This window comes from Macrosteles quadrilineatus, unplaced genomic scaffold, assembly GCF_028750875.1.
Source record: "Macrosteles quadrilineatus isolate MER2022 unplaced genomic scaffold, UCM_ALF_1.0 Scaffold_4__1_contigs__length_99947679, whole genome shotgun sequence".
Lineage (NCBI taxonomy): Eukaryota > Metazoa > Arthropoda > Insecta > Hemiptera > Cicadellidae > Macrosteles > Macrosteles quadrilineatus.
Window position 1 is genome coordinate 26,982,799 of NW_026542597.1, and position 24,685 is coordinate 27,007,483.

Consider the following 24,685-nt stretch of genomic DNA (forward strand, 5'->3'; position numbering starts at 1 on the left):
ATATATGTAGGGTTTTATTATTATTTTACTTTTTTCTTTAATAGATCCCAACACTATGTTAGTGACTCTTAAGTGACTCTTTTCGACCCAAGCTCAAGTTTTACGATCGAGGCGAAGCTGAGGTTAAAATATGAGCGAATGTTGAAAAGACACTTTGGGTTTGTCGTCATATTGCCCCATTATTTGAACGAAATATGTTACAAAACTAAAATAGTATATTCCATTACTAGGGCCTAAAAAGACACTTTTTACCCGTTTGGTGAACTTTATTTTTCCTCATATTGCATCATTAATTAACAAACTAAGCTAGGGAACGAAGAATTTTCAAGTAAAGATAACCTCTGAAAACGACTTCCAGCTTGTTTTCAATTCTGCTAATGCAAATAAGCAGCTGTTTAGTAAGGTATTCAATCATTTTACCTATTAAGATTGTGTTACAGTACATTATACCATCGATGTGTCGAGAAATCTACAACAATAGGCTAACACCTAAAAAAATAAATCAATACCTGATAAATAATTCCGATCGATACGATTGTCATCGAAATTTACAACTGAGTTGACAACAGCTGATTTTTACTCCATAGGGACTAAAAACTATTTTTACTCTGTAGAGTTAATAATAAGCTAATTTAGACCTGCAATACATGCATTAAACACGGCTGTTTTTACTGAAGTGTATGAGGAAAAAGTATTAATTTTTCAAATGGTACGATATTCAAATTACTGTACCACAATTACAGTAATTTACAGTTTACACCACCCACATTTCCATTGATTTAGTACTTATATTTTACATTGAAAATCCAAGGTTATTACTAAAAGCCTTTATTTAAATATTTACAAACATTATGTAGATTAAAAATTAAAATCACAATGAAAACTTATGAATTAACTAGAATTAACTATTTCTTATCTTAAAAGTAATTAAAAACTAATCTTATTTGTATAATGTTCTATCAGACGATAACAAAGCTAACATCATTCGTTCAACATCGAAACAGACACTTTGTCAATGGTAATACTTGGTAAAATGATACTGGCAGTACAAGGTAAAACTTTAAAAATATGGTAAAGTAACATTATTAAGTAACAACCAATGTTATTTCTCTAAAGATAACTAATAGTTGAAACTACATATTATTTATCAAAGCCAATTGTTCTTCATATTTTATATTTTGAGATGAGAACTATTGATATGAATATGAGGTTGAGATCATTATGATGTTCTGATACTAAAAACTGGATAAGGTACTAATCGAACTGGATTTAATTTATACTAATAATCTGTATACATACATGTTACAGCTAATAAATAACTTATTAATAAAGCTAAATGCAATTGTAAAAAAAAAAAACTTAAATTGAAACTGTTAAAAGTTGTATCAAAACCAATTAAATAACAGTTGAAACATATTTGTTCATTCACACGATTCACATTCTGAAATTCGATATTAAAAAGTTACATTTATTTTCCATCCTTCTTAAAAAAAGTGACTCATAAAAAATTATATTAACAGACTATTATACGCGTATTCTTATTACAATGACAGAAAACCACATCATATCACATTAACATTCATGAATAAAAGTTTTCAAAATATTCAATAGAGTTGCAGATAATAGCACGAGAAGATAATTTATTGTCATGACTAAAATGCAAAACCCATTGTGCAGTTAAAGAAGGTAGCCTAATCTTAATTCAGTGGTTACCCAAAAAAATACGTAACCAGCTTACTTTGTGTAATGGAAAATGTTTGCCTTAATACGAAAACATTTAAATGACATCATTAGTATTAATAAAACTAGACATTTCATCCCCATGAATTGTAGCAAGATTTTTTATCAAAATCGTCGTAGTTGATGTGAGCCACCTACAGATTGCGCTGATCTAAATCACTAAATTCTGTCAAATACACAAACTTTTTTGCCAAGTCTAACTTAGGGAATGACTTATGATGAGTTATAGATAGCAACTGTCATGACCCATTAACCTGGACAGCAACAAAAGATGAGGTATAAAATAGAATTTTAGACACTAGCGCATTCACAAGCTCACTCAACTACGTTCTTTTTTAATTTAACTACAGCTGGTCCATATAGGTGGGAAGTCTAGTAAAAATGTAAAAACATTATTAAAAAAACTTATTATACTGCACTAATCAAAAATGAAGTATCGAAGAGTGAAATAAATAAAAAGTATTTGCTAAGTGCCTAAACACATACTAACTTATTAGAACGTGTGCGTGTATTTAGATGGTATGTATCACATGGTCAAAAACCAAATACAAATCAGATTGGATAAATTTAGAATCAGTTACTTAATTACTTAAGGCAGTCATACAGGACTTCACTTCAGTTATCTTTGGGGGTACACGGTCTCAAGATCCAACTTGACGGACCGAATGGCTATCCGTCTTTCAACCAAACTTTGAGCGGGATTTGGAGAAAGGCTGCATTAAGGAAGTTCTTGAAGTGCCTGCTGATGGCTTGGGCTGCAGCTGGTTTCATCTCTTCTATGATGACGTCGGAATTCTGGTTCAGAAACTGGTTCATAGCTTCACCTGAAAAAAAGTTTATATTAGTTTCTCTTTGTTCAAAACATTATTATCTATAACAAGTTTTCATCACTCGGTATTCGAAAATGAAAATGGGTTCTGCAATAAAAAGAATTGGTCTTGTAGAACTATCTTTTGCCCATCAACATGAGGTTTAACATTTAAAATAGGTGGGCACGGCATCACGACCTAGCTGAATTTCATTAGTGGCTGGTGAAAATTTAACCAAGGCCCCCAGGAAAGAAGTACAGAGAAAATACTGAGAAGGAAGAGTGTATACTCGTATACATTATAAGATAAGTAAATTATGTATCCAAGCGAACGTACTCGTATAATAACTTGTATAAACAAAATTGGTAGCAGGGATACTGGTGCTTGAAGTGGGTCGCCGGAATTTTATCCACTGAACAGAGCTGACGTCACTATGACCTGAGCACTCTCAAGTTTGTTCGCGGGTGGAATATTTCCCCGTGGATTTGGAAGTCTAATAAAATATACAGAGCGTGGTAGATTAAATTAGCAAATAAAAGACAGAATTTTACACCCTATCCGTATAACTAGAGTTTATGCAACTCAAGATGTACACGGTCCGGAATTTTACCTACAGACCAGATATGGAAATTGGCGTGAGTAATTATTTTTTAAAGTAATACGAATGTTTAAATAAAATAAAATGAAAATAAGACATTTGTATGTAAACGAGCAGAACTAACTATCAAATGCTTACTTAACAATTTCAGGCAGGTTATCAAAATAAATCAAATTCCATATTTAGCAGGAAAACTATGTGTTAGTTTTGATTTATTTGTTCTAGATTGTGTATTTGTGTAATTGATTGTATTGAGTAAGATTCCACAGCCTTTGCTGTATCAACCTACTGTAGGCTTTGCCCTCGAATTATCAACGTGATATGACGATTATTGTTTTAGTAACGTTTTTCATGGAAACAGTAGGATACTTAAATTTGAACAGGTTTTGAATTATTTTGATATTTTGTTTACAGATTTAATTCGCCTACAACATTTGATATAAACAGCGGTAAATAATAGTTAACTGATTAAACGCATTTGTATAAAAACACATATACAGTATACAGTATCAGGAGTCCGGACAGGGGGCCCTGAGGATAAAAACCCGGGCCTTACATTCGAGCTTAATTCACGAAATTCCGACCCGTACAATCTAGGTATCAAGAGGGATACCTTGATTAGTTTTAGATAGTTAGATAGTTAAAACAGATTAGTTTTATAGGCCTAATTTAATTTGTTCTGATTAAACTTATAACCGTGAAAGACGCGTTTAATTTAACATTCCGTTTATTCAACCTAGGTTGTGCAACTCAAAAGTTCGCAGTCGGAATTTTACCCTCTAGGCTGTGACGTCAGTTTTGCTTAGGGGATAAAACTCCAGGGGTACACAATACCGCTACCCCCTTGGAATACCAGCGTGTGGCATTGCTTCGAAAGTCTCTGCTCCGAAAAGAATAGAGAGACTGACAGTGTACCTGACCTAGCTCCAAACCAGTATATTTAGAAGGCACTGCTTAAAAATACACTGTCTCAAAATGCATTGTTTCGAAAACACTGGCTCTTGTGGCTCCCAAAGAGACTGCTTCACTGGTTTGTTTTGGAGTGACTTTCGTAGTGAAGCAATGCCCGGATGTCTGGGAAACTGTATACATGGTTAATAAAACGTCTGGAGACCTCCTGTCAATTTCTTAACACCCCATACTAGAAAAACATAACTCTGCACACCTTTTTGGCATGTTATGAAGTACTTTTTGGGCATAACCGCCACTTCGTGTACATCCCCAAAATGGGGGATTTTGGGGGACACTAAAAAGAATTCAAACTATAAGACCCATCGAGTGACCTCTCATTTTGAAGGCCCTGATAAAAGAAACCCAAAAACGCAAACTATGGGTCTCTATCTCAACCCAGTAAAAAATGGCAGTCAATTGAAAGTCTCAGAATTGAAATTTAACTTACAGCTTCTCAAGTCTGGAGAACCCCTGTAAATTTTGTAACGGCTCACACTAGAAAAACTTAACTCTGCACACCTTTATGGCTTTGACCATAATTGCTACTTGGTTCGCAAACCCAAAATGGGGAATTTTGGGGGAAATTCAAAATTTTTGAAAGCTGAGCCCCATCAAGTCGCCCCTCATTTTAAAGTTCGTGATAAAAGAAAACTAGCGACGCAAGCTAGACGTCGCTATTTTAACCCTGTAAAATATGGCAGTCAATTGAAATCCTTAGAAATCAGAATTTAGACTTCTAAGGATTTCAATTGACTGCCATATTTTACTGGGTTGAGATAGAGACCCCTAGTTTGCGTTTTCGGTTTTATTTTATCAGGACCTTCAAAATGAGGGGTCACTCAATGGGTCTTACCGTTTAAATTATTGAGTTTCCCCCGAAATCCCCCATTTGGGGGATGTAAACGAAGTGGCAGTTATGCCCAAAAAGTACTTCATAACATACCATAAAGGTTTTCCGAATTTAGTTTTTCTAGTAAGGGCCGTTAAAAAATTTACTGGGGGTCTCCAGACTTTTTATTGACCCTAACCCGACAACAAAACCACATCTTACCTAGGACGTTGTTGCCATTTAGATAGTCCTTGATCTTGAACCTAGAACTGCCCAGTTTGAAGTCCACTCCTAGTCTCTCTGTCTTCATGTAGCTGACGTCATTCCTCCTGACCTCCTTGCCGTAGAGCTTGCCTATACCGGTGATGTTGTCTGAAACACACGACCATCACGAGACAGCTGCTACTTTATGTGTATTTGAAATTTTAACTACTATTTACATTTTTGGAAAAGTAAAGAAATAGGGTGAGACGAGACTTAATAACTTTTTAAGTTTTTTTTGATTCTATAGGCCTATCTATATGTGAGATAAGACAATCCTGATAATAAGATTAGATAGGATCATTATTACCTAAAGTTATCATGCCAAAGTTGTGACAACCGTGCCATTTAAGTAGTAATTTCGAGTTATTATGGAATTTCCATGGCTTATTAAGAGGTAGGGGGCGTCTTTAAATTTTGAATTCGGTCGTCCAAGTTCTTAGAATTTATAAAGCAAGGGACGATATAGTCTAGAACGAAAACCATCCGTTCTTCACTTTGATTTAAGCTTCTAAATGATTTTATTACTATTCTAATTAACGTGACTAGCAAAAAAGATTGTATGAATTAGATATTAAAATAATTCCACTAATATTCCATTCATTGCCAATTATCCTGCACACCTCAATTGATACCCCATCTTCAAAATGTATTAAAACCAACAAATAAGCTAAGCTATGTCAAGTTTCTTACATTCAAACTCTTTCGCTTTGTGTTTTACTTATGGACTCAGGTAATAAAATTATTTGGCAAATATTGATTTGAATTAAAATGGCAATAAAGATCCGAGTTGTATTTAGGGTTCTGAGTTTAACAGATTGGAATATCAGCTAGTGGCTATAGCCTAACACACAACACTATACCAGGCAATACTATAATAAACTTCTACAACTTCTGGATCATTTAACATACACATTACTTATTTGCTATTCGCTTACTAAACAGTGCCCAGAACTCTCCACGGCTTCGGACCGGGAACAGCAGCACCTGTCCTACGACCTCGTATGTCCCGGTGGCTTCTATGCGGGGGATGCTCAGCCCCAGGTCCATCCGGAGTCTGTTGATGTCACTCCTGGAACAGGGAGTAAATATTAGAGGTTGAACACATTCTTCCTTGCTTTACATCCTAGAACGCTACCCCTTGTTTTGAAAACGGTTAGTCGTTCAGGACCTACAGGGTAACCTCTAGAGACTGTCAGTTGCTGGTAAGTGTGAAGAAACACAGTTTTACTTAAGTGAAATTGTGGCAGACATTAGGATATTTTCAAAAAGTATTTTTGTGTTTTGTAATAAAAATGCACTATATACACAAAAGCTATGTATACCACTAAAAAACTAATACCATCCATCTAGAGAAACTCAAACTCAAATATCTTTATTTTTGACAGTCGTTATAACTGCATAATAGCGTCAACAAAATTTCTCTCACAAATAAAACAATATTTCTTATAAACAAAAACTAAAAACAAAAAATCATTGATTTCTTAAAAAGTCTTCTACACTGTAACAACAGCGTGACAAAAAAAAACACTCTTTACCCCTTTGCAAAATTTGTCCACACTATTTTCCATCTTCAGGGGAGCGGGCAGTGCATTGAACAATTGAATGTCATTGTAAAATAAATGATTTTCAAAAAACGCAGTTTTGTGCTTTGTAATGTCCAAATCAGCTAAAAAAACTAGCATCATAACATAAATTACAAAGTCAAATCTTCTGGGTAAACTTGTTTACTTTTTATTGTGAAATATTCTAGCATAACCAACTAAAAATTATTAAACCAACATTACCGGTAAAATGTAAACAATAGAAACAGAAAATATGCAAGAATAACAAACAATTAATGTTGGGAACGTACGCCAGAGTTAAAGTCAGTTCTTGTAAAAACAATCGTATACAAATTAATTAGAACAACTTAATTATGCCTATGTTTCATGTGCCGAAAGAACTTGCGTTTCCGTAGGAAAAATAGTTTTGGTACTGTTTAGTGTTGATATTTTTCGATAGCCCCGTGACAAGTGGCATTTGGCTACATAATTGAATCAGCCACTTTAAGATTTTAAGGCGAGTACTATAAACCTTCGGATACCTAAACAATAGCAATAGTAGTAGTAGTTCATTGACAAGTTTTGAATTAGTTTCCTGCGTGTCTGGCCGTCTATGTTTACTTGTCCAGGGTTCAAGTTCAATTTACTTTCTCTGAATAGTATTCAAAGAATTTCGTTATCTCAGACATTACTATGTTTCCATTTCCAAAGTCTCAGTCATTACAACCGTACTATTTTGTTTTAATGAATGCAAAGATATTCATTCACACATGCTTATGAAGAACATGGTCTTGGGCTAAGCACAGCTCAAATCCCTTAAATACACTTTAACTTAACAGCACAGGTATGGTGAGAATAAGAGACAGGATGTCTACTCTTAGATATTTAAAATTCTGAATATACATTACATTCAAATTTTGGTCACATAATTTAACATTCGATTTTCAAAGCAGATAAATAAACGCTTTTGGTAACTTTGTACTTACACTTGCAGGGTTTATTGTTATTTTGTCTGTCAATTCCTTTTCTAACGGTAATTTGGGTGTCCAAACTGATTTGTTGCGTTTCTACATTCAGCCAATTGCTAAAATATAAACTAGAAATAAAAATATCTAGGTTAAATCTGAACAGCGTTACTGATATTGCACATATCACTGATATGGCTAGAGGTGATACGTACTCACTTGACTGATATGACAGAGTAGTTGCTTGCCCCGTATACAGTCATGTTGTCAAACACTGCCCTCACCCTGACTGCTCCGTGGCCAAACATTCTATCTACTGTTACTGATATTGCATATATCACTGATATTGCTAGGCGATACTCACTTGACTGATATGACAGAGTAGTTGCTCGCCCCGTATACAGTCATTTTGCCAATCACCGCCTTCACCCTGACTTCATTATCGCCAAATATACGTTCTACTGTTACTGATATTGCACATATCACTGATATGGCTAGGTGGTACTCACTTGACTGATATGACAGAGTAGTTGCTCGCCCCGTATACAGTCATATTGCCAAACACCGCCCTCACCCTGACTGCTCCATGGCCAAACATTCTATCTACTGTTACTGATATTGCATATATCACTGATATTGCTAGGCGATACTCACTTGACTGATATGACAGAGTAGTTGCTCGCCCCGTATACAGTCATTTTGCCAATCACCGCCTTCACCCTGACTTCATTATCGCCAAATATACGTTCTACTGTTACTGATATTGCACATATCACTGATATGGCTAGGTGGTACTCACTTGACTGATATGACAGAGTAGTTGCTCGCCCCGTATACAGTCATTTTGCCAATCACCGCCTTCACCCTGACTTCATTATCGCCAAATATACGTTCTACTGTTACTGATATTGCATATATCACTGATATTGCTAGGCGATACTCACTTGACTGATATGACAGAGTAGTTGCTCGCCCCGTATACAGTCATTTTGCCAATCACCGCCTTCACCCTGACTTCATTATCGCCAAATATACGTTCTACTGTTACTGATATTGCACATATCACTGATATGGCTAGGTGGTACTCACTTGACTGATATGACAGAGTAGTTGCTCGCCCCGTATACAGTCATATTGCCAAATACCGCCCACACCCTGACTGCATTATGGCCAAATATACGTTCTACTGTTACTGATATTGCACATATCACTGATATGGCTAGGTAATACTCACTTGACTGATATGACAGAGTAGTTGCTCGCGCCGTATACAGTCATATTGCCAAACACCGCCCTCACTCTGACTGCTCCGTGGCCGTTCTGCATCTCCATCTTGGGGATGCTCATTGGCTCTATAGACGCTAGCTTGATCTCCGGTATACCTATGCAAACACATAAGCTAGATAACGGACTTTAAAAAGATTTGAGATATATTTTTAATTTTTTAGTACTAAAATAATTATTTTTGTACAAAAAATATATAAAATTGTGGGATAATAGTTTACTTTTTTATTGTACAATATATGTCTAAAAAGGAAACTAAAAATTTTTTGAGTCCATATTTAGTGCTGTTAATAAAATATTTCGTGACTCTCATGCAAACCTGTATGCTACCAAAGTATGGGACCAATTAATTTTACGGTTAAATAATAATGAATAAAAGTGTGTATTAGTCGTAAACTTATATTGAATAATTGTAACTCTACAGATTTAGCTGTTTACTCCAAAGCAGCATTGATTCGTTGTTTAGGTCTGACAGCCTTCTAAACAATAGATACGCAGCACGACATACCTAGGTACTGCTGCAGGTATCTAAGAAGTTAAGGCTGCTGGGACAAAAAGGACTGCTGTGTTCTCAATAAAAGTTAAAATTTAATTTTTAATAACTGAGTTCCAAAGAGAATTTGTTATAAAATGTATTAACTTTTAATTGCTTAAAAACCTGTGGACAAGATGGAATAATTGTGGACAAACTAAATATTGTATAGTCAACTTAACCCATGAATAGATTACATTAGTGGTAATAAGAAAGTATTAAAGAAAGTATCAGTAAAGTATTTAAATTGTGTATGTTATTTTACTTTTAAAATATTGATATGTACATATTTAGTCTATATTTAAAAATTAATCACACAGTTAAAAATCAACCCTCAATCATACTTTCACCAGTCGTAAACTTGATAACATAATAATGTTTATTGATCTTCAAAATAATACGATATAACAAAGGTATATGAGATGAATTCATTACAAGATTGAATTGTCAACAAACTAAAAGAACAACTGACTGTATGAAATAAACGACAATGCAAAATTAATTATAGCCATTGAATCGTATTTGGCTATTGAAATTAAGATTCAAATTTATTGTTAACGTATTTTTATTTATTGACAAAAGGTATTGTTAGGTATTCAATAAATTAACAACCTTCGGTTTATCAGTTGCAATGTTCATTATATGATAGGTATTTATAAAAGTCAAAATGAAAAAGTTAGTAAAAGTCACAACAAGCAATATATGTACATCAAAGTCAAGTTGAAAATACAGAATACATGCACAGAATGTTTCGTGAGTAAAAAGCCAAATTACGGGAAATTGTTCTAATGGTCAAAATAAAGAGGAATCAGGAAATCAGGAAAGTCGCTTCGTTAATCATTTATCCACCAAGTCTTATTTATGCATAAACATTGCAATAACTGTTTAATCGATATGTATGTTAAAGTATAGGTAACCTACTTACTGTTTAAAAAAAAAATAATTTTGTCCAATTCAACATGTCAATATAGTGGTCAATTTTATTTGTTTAGTTAAGATTACAAAAAAGGGAGATTTTATTTTAAAAATTCAAGACATTTTTATTTAGCAATTGAAATTTCCCATCATTCGACACCAAGTTCAAACGATAAAATAAAAAATATTTGAAATTATCGAAATATTTAGTTGTTAAATAAGGCTAAGCTACTCATGGTGCACCCCATTTTGCCTCACTACAAATACATACCAAGTTTCATAAAGATTGGTTTGAAAATTTTGAGGATAAATTTGTTTACGTAAAAAACGTTGGGTATCTGATTGGCAAAACGATTTTTAAAAACCTGCTTTAATTTCTCATTATTCTGATCCTTACATTAATTTCCCGGAGTTTGGATTTTTACTGAGGAACCCTGTATATTGATATCTACTTGCAATTGACTAACAAACTACTACTAATTTGTATTTGTTTTTTTCTAGATTGTTTGAAATAAATCGGGAGATATTACCTGCTACCAGGTACGGCCTCAAGTGGTCAAACGTTTTCTTGATACATGCGTTGATCTTTGGATCCGTCTTCTTACAGGAGTGGATGTATTCAGCTGTAAAAAGGATTTATGTATTGTCATGACAATGCTAACTAAACCAAAGTTTCGACTATTTAAATTAAAGAACGAGTGAAGAACAAAAAATCAACCATTCCTAAAGATTCGATTTCTTTTAAAACAAATTCTTTGTTACACTACTACAACAACCTGTGTTGATTGTTTGGTGGTAGACACTAACCATAATTTGATCCAGCAAAAACAATCCGATAAATATTTTATACTTTTTACTGCAAACAATATAAATACTAAAGATAATAAACAACAAGAAACCGTAGATATGTGCAAACATCTTTGAGTATAACTCCAAAATTTGTAAAAGCCAATGATATTACCAAAGATATGCCTAAATTGTACCCTAAAATATACCATGATAAGAACTAAAAATATTTATTTACTCTGTTACGTTAATGTACTACAGTACGTTTAATTTTAACGTTGAAAAAAGCATTGAAATATCAAAGTAGGCAGAAAACGAGTATAGTAAAAATAAAATCACAACATAGTGGCGCCAGCCCAGCACGCAATCATTATTGGTGGAAAAACCAATTAAAATAAAATCATTCGGGTATGTTACCTATGATTTATAGCAAATACAATCTTTTACACAAAACAAATATTATAACTGAACTAGATAAATGTACAGACTATAATGGAATATTATGGCGGCGGAGTTCCTAGTGTCGGTTCATGGCGTCAGTTGTTTTGTTTGCGTATGCACTTTGTGCTAGTGGTATCGCTTGTAAGTATAGAGTAGTGTACAAAAAACAACATGCACTACTGATCTGTCAATTTTACTTTCAGGACTTTTATATTTGCAATTTAATTTTAACTTTGTGTTTCATTATGTACATAATTTGTTTGTTATATAATATTTATTATACGACTATTTATGTCGTCCAAAAATATGTAATGTACAGACTTCTTTATTTTCACCCTACGCTGTAAATAAAACATGTGATTGGAATTTCATCCACTTGTTTGGATTTTCTGCTTATATTTCGTTGTTATTTCCTCATCAGCATGGCAACCCTTGAGGCCAATGTTAATTTTTTTAAATTTAAACTGTTAACCTCTCCGACCTAAATTGTGGGGACTTTAAAACACTAATCGAATTTGTATCAGCCTACCATCGCATACAATTAGTACGCCCTTTTTGTAGCTTATGAGTGATGTAAGACGAGTCAAGTATACAAAAATATGACTTATAAACAGATCATCAGCAGATGCATAAGCAGATTCGTTACGGTATCTATAAACGATCATGTAAAAACCAAGAAACATCGGATTCACTTCAGACTCTCAGTGTCTCATATGTTTCTTCTGGTCAAATCTGTGTTGGTAACGCGGACACGACTTCCACGAATGTTTGCATCACACCATGACATTTCATTATTTTACGGTCACTGTCCAGAAACGTAAGATGTGATTTTGTGATGAGTCACTCACTCCAGTAGTATGGCGTCATTCCAGTTGGCCAGACGTTTCCTAGATTCTATTAGGAAACGTGATTAAACGTTCATAATATACTTATACCTGTGTTAACTGCATTAGATTTAAGCTTTTGGATTGGGTCCTGATGAGCTCAAAAAAAACTCCGATCCTGGTTGGCAGGGTATCTAAGAGTTTTAACAACCAAAAGGAGAACTGTTTAATCCGGTCTAATCCAATCCAGACAATAATCGTCAAAGATAGTCTTATACATGTGCTAAAGAAAATAAATTAAAAAATAAACACCTCTGAGTTCTTTTCTAGGTTATTTCTCACAAGTTATTTCTTTCAAAGACAATTTCCACTAGGGTTCACACCACACTACACTGCATTTGTAGTTTTTGTATGTAAGTGTTGCACACTAGTTGCACTTTAAAATCACAAACTCTAGTGAATGTCAGCCAAACCTCTTACATGTTTAATGGCCGGGATTGCTTTGCTGCGAGAAGTTCGTCTTGAACAGAAATCCAATAATCCCATAAAGTTCGAGTTCGACCATTAAGCTAGCGCCCTATTCCTTTAATGCCCTCTGTTGTATAATCAATATTATAGAAAATCGAAAATTACACTTGTTAAATCAAATTTCCACACATCTAGTAGCCTCTTAATTTGGAACTACGTATTCCAGAGGATTTCAATTGCAAGATATCCAAAGCTTTTATACACCATTTAACCACTACACTTGTAACATGGTTAGCCAATCAACAACCATTGGCTGCTCTATAGTCAAAGTGTCATTCAAAGCAAAAAAATATATACAGGGTTATTACAAATGATGTTCATGATTTCATACATACATAAAATATAGTTTTATTTGTTATACAAAGAAATAAAATGGTTACAACTGTTGAAAAACTCAAAAAGTTTCGATACAGATACACAGAACTGTAAATGCTCGATACGGGAACCCCTTGTGGTACGACAGATGTCAATAATGTAGTCAAGCTCTTGCTAGACTTTGAAAAGTGTGTCTAGGTCTATTTAGCATTGGTAATCCGTTGCTGGATCTCAAGTATCCTATCTGATAATGGTGGTGTGTACGCCTTATCTTTGATGTATCACCACAAGAAAAAAATACAGGGGGTGATGTCCGGAGATCTTGTAGGCCAGTTCAGGGGTGTGTCATTATTCGGACTACCGAAATCATTCCATATCTCAGGCAGCACCTTGTTAAGTTCAGCCCTACTACAAGTAACATTCAAATGCAGCCATTTATCTTAAATTTCAAGTGTCACTTGCCAATATAGTGGTTACTAGGAGGATCATCGTTAAACCTGGTTCTAAAGTGTCGTTGCACACTAATAACAGATTGGTTAATGTAATATTCCAACTGGCAAAAAGCTTTCCCGCCTTTAAATTCAGCCATTACACAACACTTACAACAATTGACTTGACAAACAGCTGATATGCACCCAAACCAATGTAAATAAAACTTTATGAGTTTTTCTTTCCAATGGTACCAACTAAAATAGTCTTGAAACAAAATAACCCAGTAATATTTATAATCAAAATCAGGAACATCATTTGTAATAACCCTGTATTTAGAAATCACACATTCAAACAACAACAAACACAACAATAACAAATCTCAGTAAATTTCACAACGCACCTCCTAACCTTTTTTAGACGGATTCACGTAATTTCATATTCTCGCACGACAAAACCCATCTCGCAACCGACGGATGCAGCAGCCGTCTTGTCTGCCGGATGGTGCAAGCATGACTCAGCGCCGGATGTAGGTCACCGGCTCAACTGCGCCGGATGAGGTAGCGGAGAAAGCACAAAGCAACTCTGGTGCCGTCACTTTCCCCCAGACCGCGTGCCGGTTGGATAATGGTGACATAAGTATTGTGCAATGCTCATTGAACTTGATCTGTGGCTTTGGGTTAGTGGGAAACCCAGCTGGGAACGGCGGACCGGACCTGTCTGTAGACTGTGGAACGGAACGGACCGGGCGAGGTACAACTGGTCGTTCGCGAGGGAGTGTTATTTTTGCGATTCAAAACTTTGATCCAGAATGGCCCAAACACATATTTGTCACCAAGCATCATCATTAATTTATCCAATGTAATACTCAACGAAAAATATAAATTTGATTTTTAAATTTTTTTACTTCAATTAAAGTTGTATTCCAGCAGTTCTAATTACATTACCCTATATGTTTTGTTCTAAAAACCTTTAGTTTGTTTTTTTCTTGAAATTACTTCCACAGGTGACAAGTTCTTTTTTCAAATGAATATTATTTTAACATAACAGATGTTTAAAAACAAGCTATTGTTATTGTATTTACTTTTCTTTGTTTGCTTATATTTAGCAATTCATGCAGGGAAATTGATATTGGTAGGTCTCTATAAAACTATCAAATAAGCTGCAGGGTGTCAGTAGAAAACAAAATCGATTCATACCATACCATAACTATTCCAGTTGTACTGTATGGTTCAGAAACTTTGGCTCCGGCCAAAGAACCCAAAACAAATCTCCCTATAGGCCTACTTCGAAATTATAAAAAACTTTCATAACTTACGCCGATGCAGCTTGTTTCAATAGGGGGAGCGAGCTGATCTAGTGGTTTGAGCGCGGGACTCGGTTCAAACCCCACCAAACCACCAATGGATTTTATCTAAGTGATATTGCCGTAACCCCTAGGTCTAACCTGAAGTAATGTGAAAAACAATTCCGGGCTCGTGCCTAGCGTCCTAGGAAAGAAATGGGCCAGTAATAGTAAACCCTTCAGCTTAAGTAGCTCCATGAGTTTTAACTCCTCAGATTTGCAGGGAGACATTGTTTATACTTTTCAAAGGTGTAATGATTTTAAGAGGTGCAGTTTGGTTAAAAAAGCTGATTCCATTGGATACTGAATTGGTTAATATCGCCATTGGATAAAGTAATTCGGTACAATAGGATTACAAATTATTTCAATTCAATACAATGCTCGTAGCAGTTTTAAAGTTGGTCAAATTTGTTTGCTGACACATGAACCCCTTTAAAGTGCGGTTATTTTACAAAGTTTTAACCCTTGTTTGAGACGATCCAATCAAACATAGTTACCAATGAAGTAAATTTTTGAATAGTTTTTACGTTTACGCCGTACTTTGCGTGGAAACGAATAACTTTTCTGCAATGCAATTATATTTAGTTGTACACCAAAATAGCAATAATTTGTATTGTCTCATTAATTGATATCTAAATGACAACTGGCATCTAGGCCCAGTATAAATTTAGTATTAGCATTGACTATATGGTATTAGTATCAGTTTTAGTATGAAAAAGAGCTGGTATCAAGATCAAATTTTGAATCCAACTTAACAACCACTGTAAAATCGTTATGAATAAAGATTCACGGATTTCTGGTTTAACAATAATTAAAACACCTTTATGAATGCAACCATTGGCAATTGTGAAATCCAATTACTAAATACGTACTAATTGCTCAATCCTGACAATACCCAGTACAATGCACGTGCACAGTGGCCTGGTGACACATTGAGTAGGGTTACCAAACTACCGATTGGCCGGCATTCATACGAGCATGACCTTGGAATGACATAACTCGGGCAATAGCCTATAGGCCGTGCTTTCACAATGTCTCTGGAGGCGTCAACGACTTCGCGGCGATGTCCCACCTTACATCCTAGGAGGACGCTATATTCTAGCCCAGAATTGCTCTTGAAATTACCATAGGCTATGCATAGCAGTTTGGCTTTATCATAGATGAAATCAATTGTTGATTGGCGGGATCTGAATCCGGGACTTTGGGGATGTCCGTGCAGGTCTCCATGGCGATGCCCCACCTTACATCCTAGGAGGACGCTATATTCTAGTCCAGAATTGCTCTTGAAATTACCATAGGCTATGCATAGAAGTTTGGCATTATCATGGATGAAATCCATTGTTGATTGGTGGGATCTGAACCTTGAGGATGTCCACAGAGGTCTCCATAGGGATGTCCCACATTCACATCCTACGAGCTATATACTCTAGCCCTAGCTTTTTCACATTACTTCAGACTATGCCTTGATGTTGCTGCACACGACAATCTATTGGTGATTTGTGGGATTTGAACCCGCGTCGGGTCGAGTGTCGAGTCCCGACTGGATAACCTCCAGTCGAGACTTGACACTTGAAATGCATGCGTTGCTCCTTTTTGTCTCTCGTTTTCAATTCGTAAGCCTACTGTAAATAGATTAATCGTAATTGAATGTTTTGTGACTGTGTTTTAAAAACCGGGACGTGACATTATGTGTCGGAAAATTTGTACGTTTTGTTATACAGGATCTGAAGATGGATACCGAAACTCGTAATCGTGTTGGATGATCGTGGGCCACTATACGCAGTCTGCAGGTATTGCAAACTTTTAATTTTGATTAATGTATCACTTATCGGTGTTCTTGATGCTAGTTTGGTGCCAAAATCATTTTGAGTCCCTCAATTCTGGTGAGGAACAGGATTAAATAAAATTGGATTTATTATCAAAGAAAATATCGTTATAAATAGTTTCTTCAACTTTTAGAAAAAAATACATGTTCGGCAAAGCTAGTATATTCCTTATACTATTTTATATGTACTAAAATCATACTAAAACTAAAAATCAATGCAACACTAAAAATACTACTCGATAGTTATCAAATTGACTCATTTTATTTTTCTGAACGTAAGTAATCCATATAATTTTTAATTTGGATTAAGAGATGACTCCATAAAAATAAAGAATATTTTTCTTGTTTCGTAAGAGATTCCAAAGCATCTTAAAATGGCAAAAATGCATAGTTTCTGTCTGTGTTTCAATTAAGGAATATTTTAAGAGAATATGTGTGTTTCCATTAAAAAAAGTAAATAAAGTAATGGTGTTAAAAATAACCAGTTAAAAAAGTCTTTTCATTTTGAAAATGATACGAAGAGCAATCGGCCCTGAAATTTACGGTATTAAATTGACATGATACTTATTAAATAATCTTTATTAGGAACAATGTCGTAATACTGGTAGATTTCCTGATAGTTTAAAATAAGGTGCATAAGTTATACGGATAAGTAGCGAATTACTGCTAACCTTCAACTAGGCCTACTCTACTTTAGGGTAATCATTGTAATGGAGATGGGTCAGTAGTTTGGAATAAATTTGGCATTGTTGGAATGATAGCAGTTTGAAATAAACAAAGTGCCATACAGTAAACAAATCACAGGGTTCATAACATTCAGTGGTTATTCGTGATATATAAAATAACAGTTAATGTATATCAGACATAACAACAGTTTTAACCATAGTATTTATATCAATAACTATATGACACAACAGTTTCCATTTTCTTAAAGTATTTATTTTAGAACATTATAACGAGCTGTATCTTTGAACACCTTTTTTATATATACACTTATCTGGTATATTTCACGTTTATAACATTTTTACTAAGTTTGCGGTAAAAGATTATTAATTAATTAGTGGCTTGTAGGGACATAAGTCCTTAAAAAGCTCAAATGCAAAACAAACTATTTTAATAAAACCAACTCAGAATCTAATAATCGATGTGTCAGGATAGATATTCCTGTAGGCCTACACCTTATTCTTTGTGAAAAAAGAATCTTTGTAATTTTTGTTTTTATTTTCAATAATAATTATTTGAATCACTCCAGAGGTTTAACTCTCCTGAAGGATTAATTGTTAATAGTAAAATTGTCAATTCAATTGATACATTATCATTTCTTTTGAAAACTTTATAATTATACTTATTTAGAGTTAACGAAAAAGTCTCAATTATAGGTAACGTTGTCCCTGGTTTTATATAGTTTACGGTACATTGCATTATATAATTGACTACCAAATAAGTAATCCGAATGTTAATATTGCGTACTGGCTTATTGATCACGATCAGCTATATTGAAGTAAACAAAAATCAACTGTAAATGGCTTCTAATGGCATTCTTATGTACATCGAACATTAGAACGGGTTAAACCCGTTAATAACAACATGGCACAAAAGTTTTCATTTTCTTAAAGTATTTATTTTAGAACATTATAACGAGCTGAAACTTTGATCAATCATAATAATGAACGAAATACAATTTTTACTTAGCAAAAATATTATTGGCTTTGATTTGTCAATAAGTATAAAATATGTCTCCGAATGCATTTCAAGCAAGTAAATGTAAAAACTTTACAAACATATTAAAATACTTTTCTTACTATTAAGCATGTAAGAAAGCTATTCCACTTAATTCATGAATTTATGTATTTAAAAGAATTACCAACAAATATATTTTCATTCGATCAAATAATTGATTTATACGTGCAGGGGAGGTCAACAACGGTATACACGTCAAACACTAAACATTTTCTCTGCCTGAAGAGATTTGACAAAAAATGGAACAAACGTATTTAACCTCACTTGTCGATTTACAATACATTAAAATCAATACCACTATGAATGTTGCTTTATAATTCTATTTCAAAAACATTGTTTATTTTGTTTGTCGTTTATTTCGATGGCTAAGAAGGACAAAGTTTCCTCACGGATTGTTCGCCAGCTGGAGGTCAATGCTATTTAGTTTCCCTGCTATTATTTTGTCCTTGAGTACACCAGTCCTGTATTGAAATACTTGATGATATCTCTATGGTAACATCTACTAGCTGTGTGTTCAAGGTTTGCTGCAAAAGGGATTGTGCAGTTTCAACATTGTGTGTATTTTCTCAACACAGCTTGTTTATTATTAAAGCAAATAACTAAAACAAATATTTCTGGTAAGGTTTAGGAGTTCAATAATTAACATTGACTAAGTTACATTAATATGCACATTTTGTTATTGCTACGAAGCATTGAAAAAGGATCATGGGTCCAGTTACATAAATACTTGGAAAAACAACATTGTATTTTACTCTTAATTTGACACATAGATGCGTTTCCTTCGTTCACTCGACTATGAAATTTCGATTTGTACCGAAAAAACTAATTGCATTACATTTTGTGATAGTTCAAAAATTAACTGATAGTTTATTTATTTCCTGTTGGTCCGATTTTAAATCAGACAAATCATCAGCACCAACAATCAGTTCCCTAAGTTTCTAAATTATATACTCTCCCTCTCGAAGTTATATGTAGGCCTACACCAATTATTATTGTCGTGGGGGTTGGCAAATGTAAAAAAAAAACAAGAGTTAGTTTAAATATTCTGTGTTTTTTAATACTTACCTATAGAATGAATATAGAGGTAATTTTTTAAAAATTCAAAAATAAATTATCAACAACTATTCTTTCTAGTTTTTGTCGAGTAAGCCTATATCAAGTTATTTGTGGGGCAATTTTTGGGATGTTGTTTAGTTCACTAAGCACTTATAACAAATACCCTCCCTGAAAAAGCAAACGTGATAAGGTACTGCGGTAATTGATTTAAAACCCCAAAACCTATATCCTATAGCCTCTTTGCAATTTAAGATTGAATACACGTTTTTGTCAAGGATGTTTTTTTAATTATGTCTATTTTGCAATAATAATTAGTAAAGGTTGCTAAAATATTCAGCAATCCAAAGACGCAGTGGAAGTTTAGTTTGTCTGCTGATTCCTCGGATGATATAAAACTTACAAAAGCACAAAAAATTATCCACAACTTGTAGATATGTTATGAAACACAGTTTTGCAAAACTTTTTCATTAATTAACTTTTTCATTATTATATTTTATGTATCTTACTAATATTATAATATTACATAAAATATAATAATGAAAAAGATAATAACACCTCTATATATTTTGTAAACATTTGTATTGTTTAGAATTGATTTTGAATGCACCATTTGTTCGCTATCTCTTATACTTTATTTAGAGTATCAATGCAGGTGTATGAGTAATACTAATAAAATAATTATTAAATATTTAGGAATTATTAAGAAAAACAATCTCAGTCATTTTGAACCCTTTACTACGACAAATTATTAAATACAAATTATTATTGGTTTGGTCACTAGGTTGATTCGAATACTCTTTGTAAGTAAACATTATTGTAGACACACAAGTAATCCCGTTGGATTATCTTAATTGTTAACTCCATTTTCACCCGTGTTTAAAATTTGTTTCTCAACACGAAGATCCCATACCCACACATCGAAAGTGTTAATGTCCTCTAACACATCAGCAAACACCTTCGGCTCTGTGGGTCACCAAAGCATGTCCGCAAACAACTTTTTGCGCGGAAATCCCGCCTCGGCTCATTATGGCGGGTGTTGCATCGTTTTGGCGCGTAACTAGGGCGGTTCCTAATTTCCGCGTTTAACAAAAAAATAACGAACCTGTTTCATAACGAAAAGCAATGTTTAGTTGTAGAAAAAAAGGCTTACATAATTATTGTTAAATTTGACTAGTTTTCTTATTGATTAAATAAAAGGATTACCTTATCCAACCACAGTTTCTGGTATGAGAGCTAGTTTCGTTCCTTGGAACTTTGTCAGGTCATTGTATGAAACCACATCAACAATGTATTAATACATTGTGGTATGTCCTTTAGATTAATTAAAACACTGTGAAAATCACAATGCCGGTAGTAAAAACTCGTCATGTTGATTAAATGATTAAAATGGAATAACAAGTGATAAACTGTTTATACCATTTTAATCATTTGATCAACATGACTAGTTTTGTCGATTGACATTACTGAAGAGCAATTCGATCAAGAAGTAGTTTTTGTTGTTGTTTACAATAAATGTTTGTTTCATCAATGCACGGATTTCTAAAGTAATTAATCCCGTTATAGTCCGTTATATTGTTACAGTCCGGGTCTCGAAAATCAATTTATGAACGATGTCCTTCCGAATTTCGAAAGAAATCAAGATGTAAAGAGTTTAATCTCTGATGCGGGGGAGAGGCAGCCGACAAAGGAGTTGGCCAATCGCATATTATTTGCCAATCGACTCTGGGTTAAAGTCAGTAGTGCAAGAGTTGCGATCAGCTGGAGTAGGCCGAGGTCGCGACGTGCCGCGGCAACAACTCTCGCCGAGTCTAACTACAGACCCATCGCGCTTCTACATCTCAGCTCGAAAAATTGCAAAAACGCCTTTTGCATTGTATCTGTTGAGTTGAAATAAGAATTGAAGCTATGTGGTAATATAATGTTATTTTATGAGGCCAAAATACTGGATATATATTACTTAGGGCATGATCATTACAGTTGCTAAAGTAGCCTAACTGCTAACTTAGCAAAACTTTGATAGGTAGGCCTACTGTTAAACGTAAATAAAAAACAATCCAGTGCTGGAGATGAATGGTTTAAAAGTATATAGCTTAACTGTATGCCACAAAACTATTTAAACTCGGTTTTATAAGGGTACGACTGTGTTTATGAATTTTAGTTTTGAAATATTCTCACTAAATCTAGATCCCTATATTTGTATTTTAGCAAATTTTCTCATAGTTTTATTTTATTTTATTTAGTTTAGAATTATTATGTTTATGTTTTTAAATTTGAGGATACAGTGAATGTTGTATGTACTGTACTGTTAATGTATACATTTATCTTTTATATTTATATCGATGGAATAAGTCCTATACTTCTTCTGATTATTAAATTTTATTGGAGGATTTTCAAGAAAAGATTACATTTATATCAAATTTGTTTACAACATTAAATTTGTTTTTGAAACTTTTGTTTTAAGTTAGCAAACGCTGATTATTTTAATTTATATTTTTTAAATACATATAGTAAACAAATGTCACTTATTGTCTAAGAAATTTTAAAGATTATTTTTATTGCAAGCACAGACAAAATATTATATATAGGTTCTCACGGAAATCAAAGGGCATTGAAATTGCTCAATTAGTGGGTTTAAGATGCTGTATTTGGTGAATTAATTAATGTATGTTCTTTTTGACTATATAAAAACCGTTCCATATCACCTTATAAAGTGTCCAATATGGAAAAATAGCCAACCAATTAGACAAGTAATATATAGGGCAATTATAAGATACAAATAACGTAACATTTTGCAAAACAAAATCGCCTTAAAATTACTTTTAAATCAATAGACCTACACATACAAATCCCACAAACTCAACGATATCTCGTATGTTTTTGCAGTCTCTTTTAACATATAGTACGATATAGTTCCCTCAGTTAACAGAGTAGCGTTTTCTATGGCATTGTTAACCGTGTGCTGGCTTTTGTTGTTTAGTACAATTTAAAAATGTGTTAACTGTTCCTCCTGGACAGTTCTACAAGATAATCTGATATCCAGCCATACTTGTCCATTAACAGTACTGTACTTGCTTCAGAAGCCGAGTGGTTGTCCTTGGCCCGTGCATAGACCTTCATATAAAGCTGTATTTATCGAATCCTAGAAACCGGATTGTACAAATTAAGCTATAATAATATTTAAAGCTCTTTTTTAACGTATATTTTTCAATCATTGCACCCCTACACTTTTCCTATTATAAATTTTGTTATAAGCGTCCATAAGAGATAAAATCATGCACTGAATCTTTTCGTATTTGTATTTGTTATTTTCCAGGACTTTGTTTATAAAAATATGTGAAATACAATTATGTGCAGAAAAAAAAAATTATTTAAGAAAATCCATAAAGCTTTAACGATTATAAAAATCATAATAGTGACAAATACTTAAATGTACTTGAAAAACATTCGATTGTATTGGAATTTTCTATAAGCTTATTTAGGTGATACAAATTAATGTGATCAATATAAAACAAAAAACAATAAATTGAATAGACAATTTTAAGCGTACAATCTTACGGAACAATTTTTATTAAAGAAATTGTTTGTTGTATAGTGCTGCTTAACTCTATGAAAAAACTAAAACAAAAAACAGGATACTTGCATCATATCATCATACCATGTATCACTAGTACAAATTTAACTACAAATTACAAGATCAACCTTAAATTCACTGGTATCGGACTATAATTTACTGTTTACATGACTGAATATATTACAAAACATTACTGTATATTTATTAATTACTTGAATGCTCGATGGAGCACAGGCAAAATACAAGTGTTATAGATAGTAACGTCAAAAACAAAACTAGTAGTTGATGATAACAGTTTATTCAATCTATATTGTAAACATTTTATTTTGAAAGGTGTATGAAAAATACTTGTATTGAAAAATATGCAAAATTTTCTGATATGAAATTTAAATGGCTTAATTCCAGTCAAATAAATAATGAATGCTAAAGCTTTTGACAGTTAAATTTGTATGTTTTCTTAGTTTCAGATATAGAAGAAAGTTTAAGTTTTATTGAGTTATTTTGGAATACCATCAATGAAGGCAGTTGCTAATTAAAACAACTTTTAAAGGTTCAATTGAAAAGGCTGTGATCCCATGATGTACTAACCATTAAATACTTTAACGGTGATTTGGGGGGAAATACTGATTTTAAGAAGTAGGTCTTTTGAAGCAAGGTTCTACCTTGCAGCAATAAGAAATTAATGTATGTAGACATCAATTTCAAAATCTTAACACACACAAAATAAAAAATAAAATAAAACTATTTTTAGGAAAACATTTCATGAAAGAATATTTTTCATGTCACTTTAATGCCAATGAACGATCATTAATGTTTGAAAATTGTAATTTAGTTTTTTATTTACCATTAAAATCAAATCTAAAGTTGGATGATTAATTTTAAATATTTCTCAAAAAAAAAAATGGCTAAAAGTCTTTAGTATCCTAATACACAAAGAATTTAATGCCCAAATATTATATTTTGTTCTAGGCGCAAGGCTTCATTTATTATGGTTGGAGATAATTATTTGTACAGATTTTTAAAGATTAATAAAATTCTTGTGATATCCTATACAAGTAAACACCTTGTGCATTTTAATTTGCCCTTAATTTATTTTCCTTTGTTTTATGAAAACAATTACTAAAGGAGATTCGTTGATTCCAATATTTTATAAACTACCTACAGTGTATTTGTTATTTTAACCTCATTTATTGTTTTTAGGTTATGTCCACCCTAAATCGTCCAAATAACTAGAAAACTCACGGGTGGCATTGACAGAGATGTCGGAGTGAACGGCGGGTATCCATGGGGCTGACAGTAGTACTACCCAGAGGGCGAGGGCGGGTACCCAGAGGGGCGAAGCACCACCGCGACACATGGCTACACCAGCAGTCCGCACACTGCGAGCCGTAGCAAGG

General features: G+C 33.6%; 1 protein-coding gene across 1 annotated transcript; it reads right to left on the reverse strand.

The window, feature by feature from the left end:
* Positions 1-832: 832 nt before the first annotated feature.
* On the reverse strand, positions 833-24,685 carry LOC128993592 (uncharacterized). The gene is made up of 6 exons (XM_054417579.1): positions 24,531-24,685; positions 10,959-11,051; positions 8,932-9,079; positions 6,127-6,260; positions 5,150-5,299; positions 833-2,564 (listed from the first exon to the last, which is right to left on the reverse strand). The coding sequence occupies exons 1-6, from the start codon at positions 24,643-24,645 to the stop codon at positions 2,410-2,412; spliced, it is 795 nt and encodes a 264-aa protein (XP_054273554.1). The 5' UTR covers positions 24,646-24,685; the 3' UTR covers positions 833-2,409.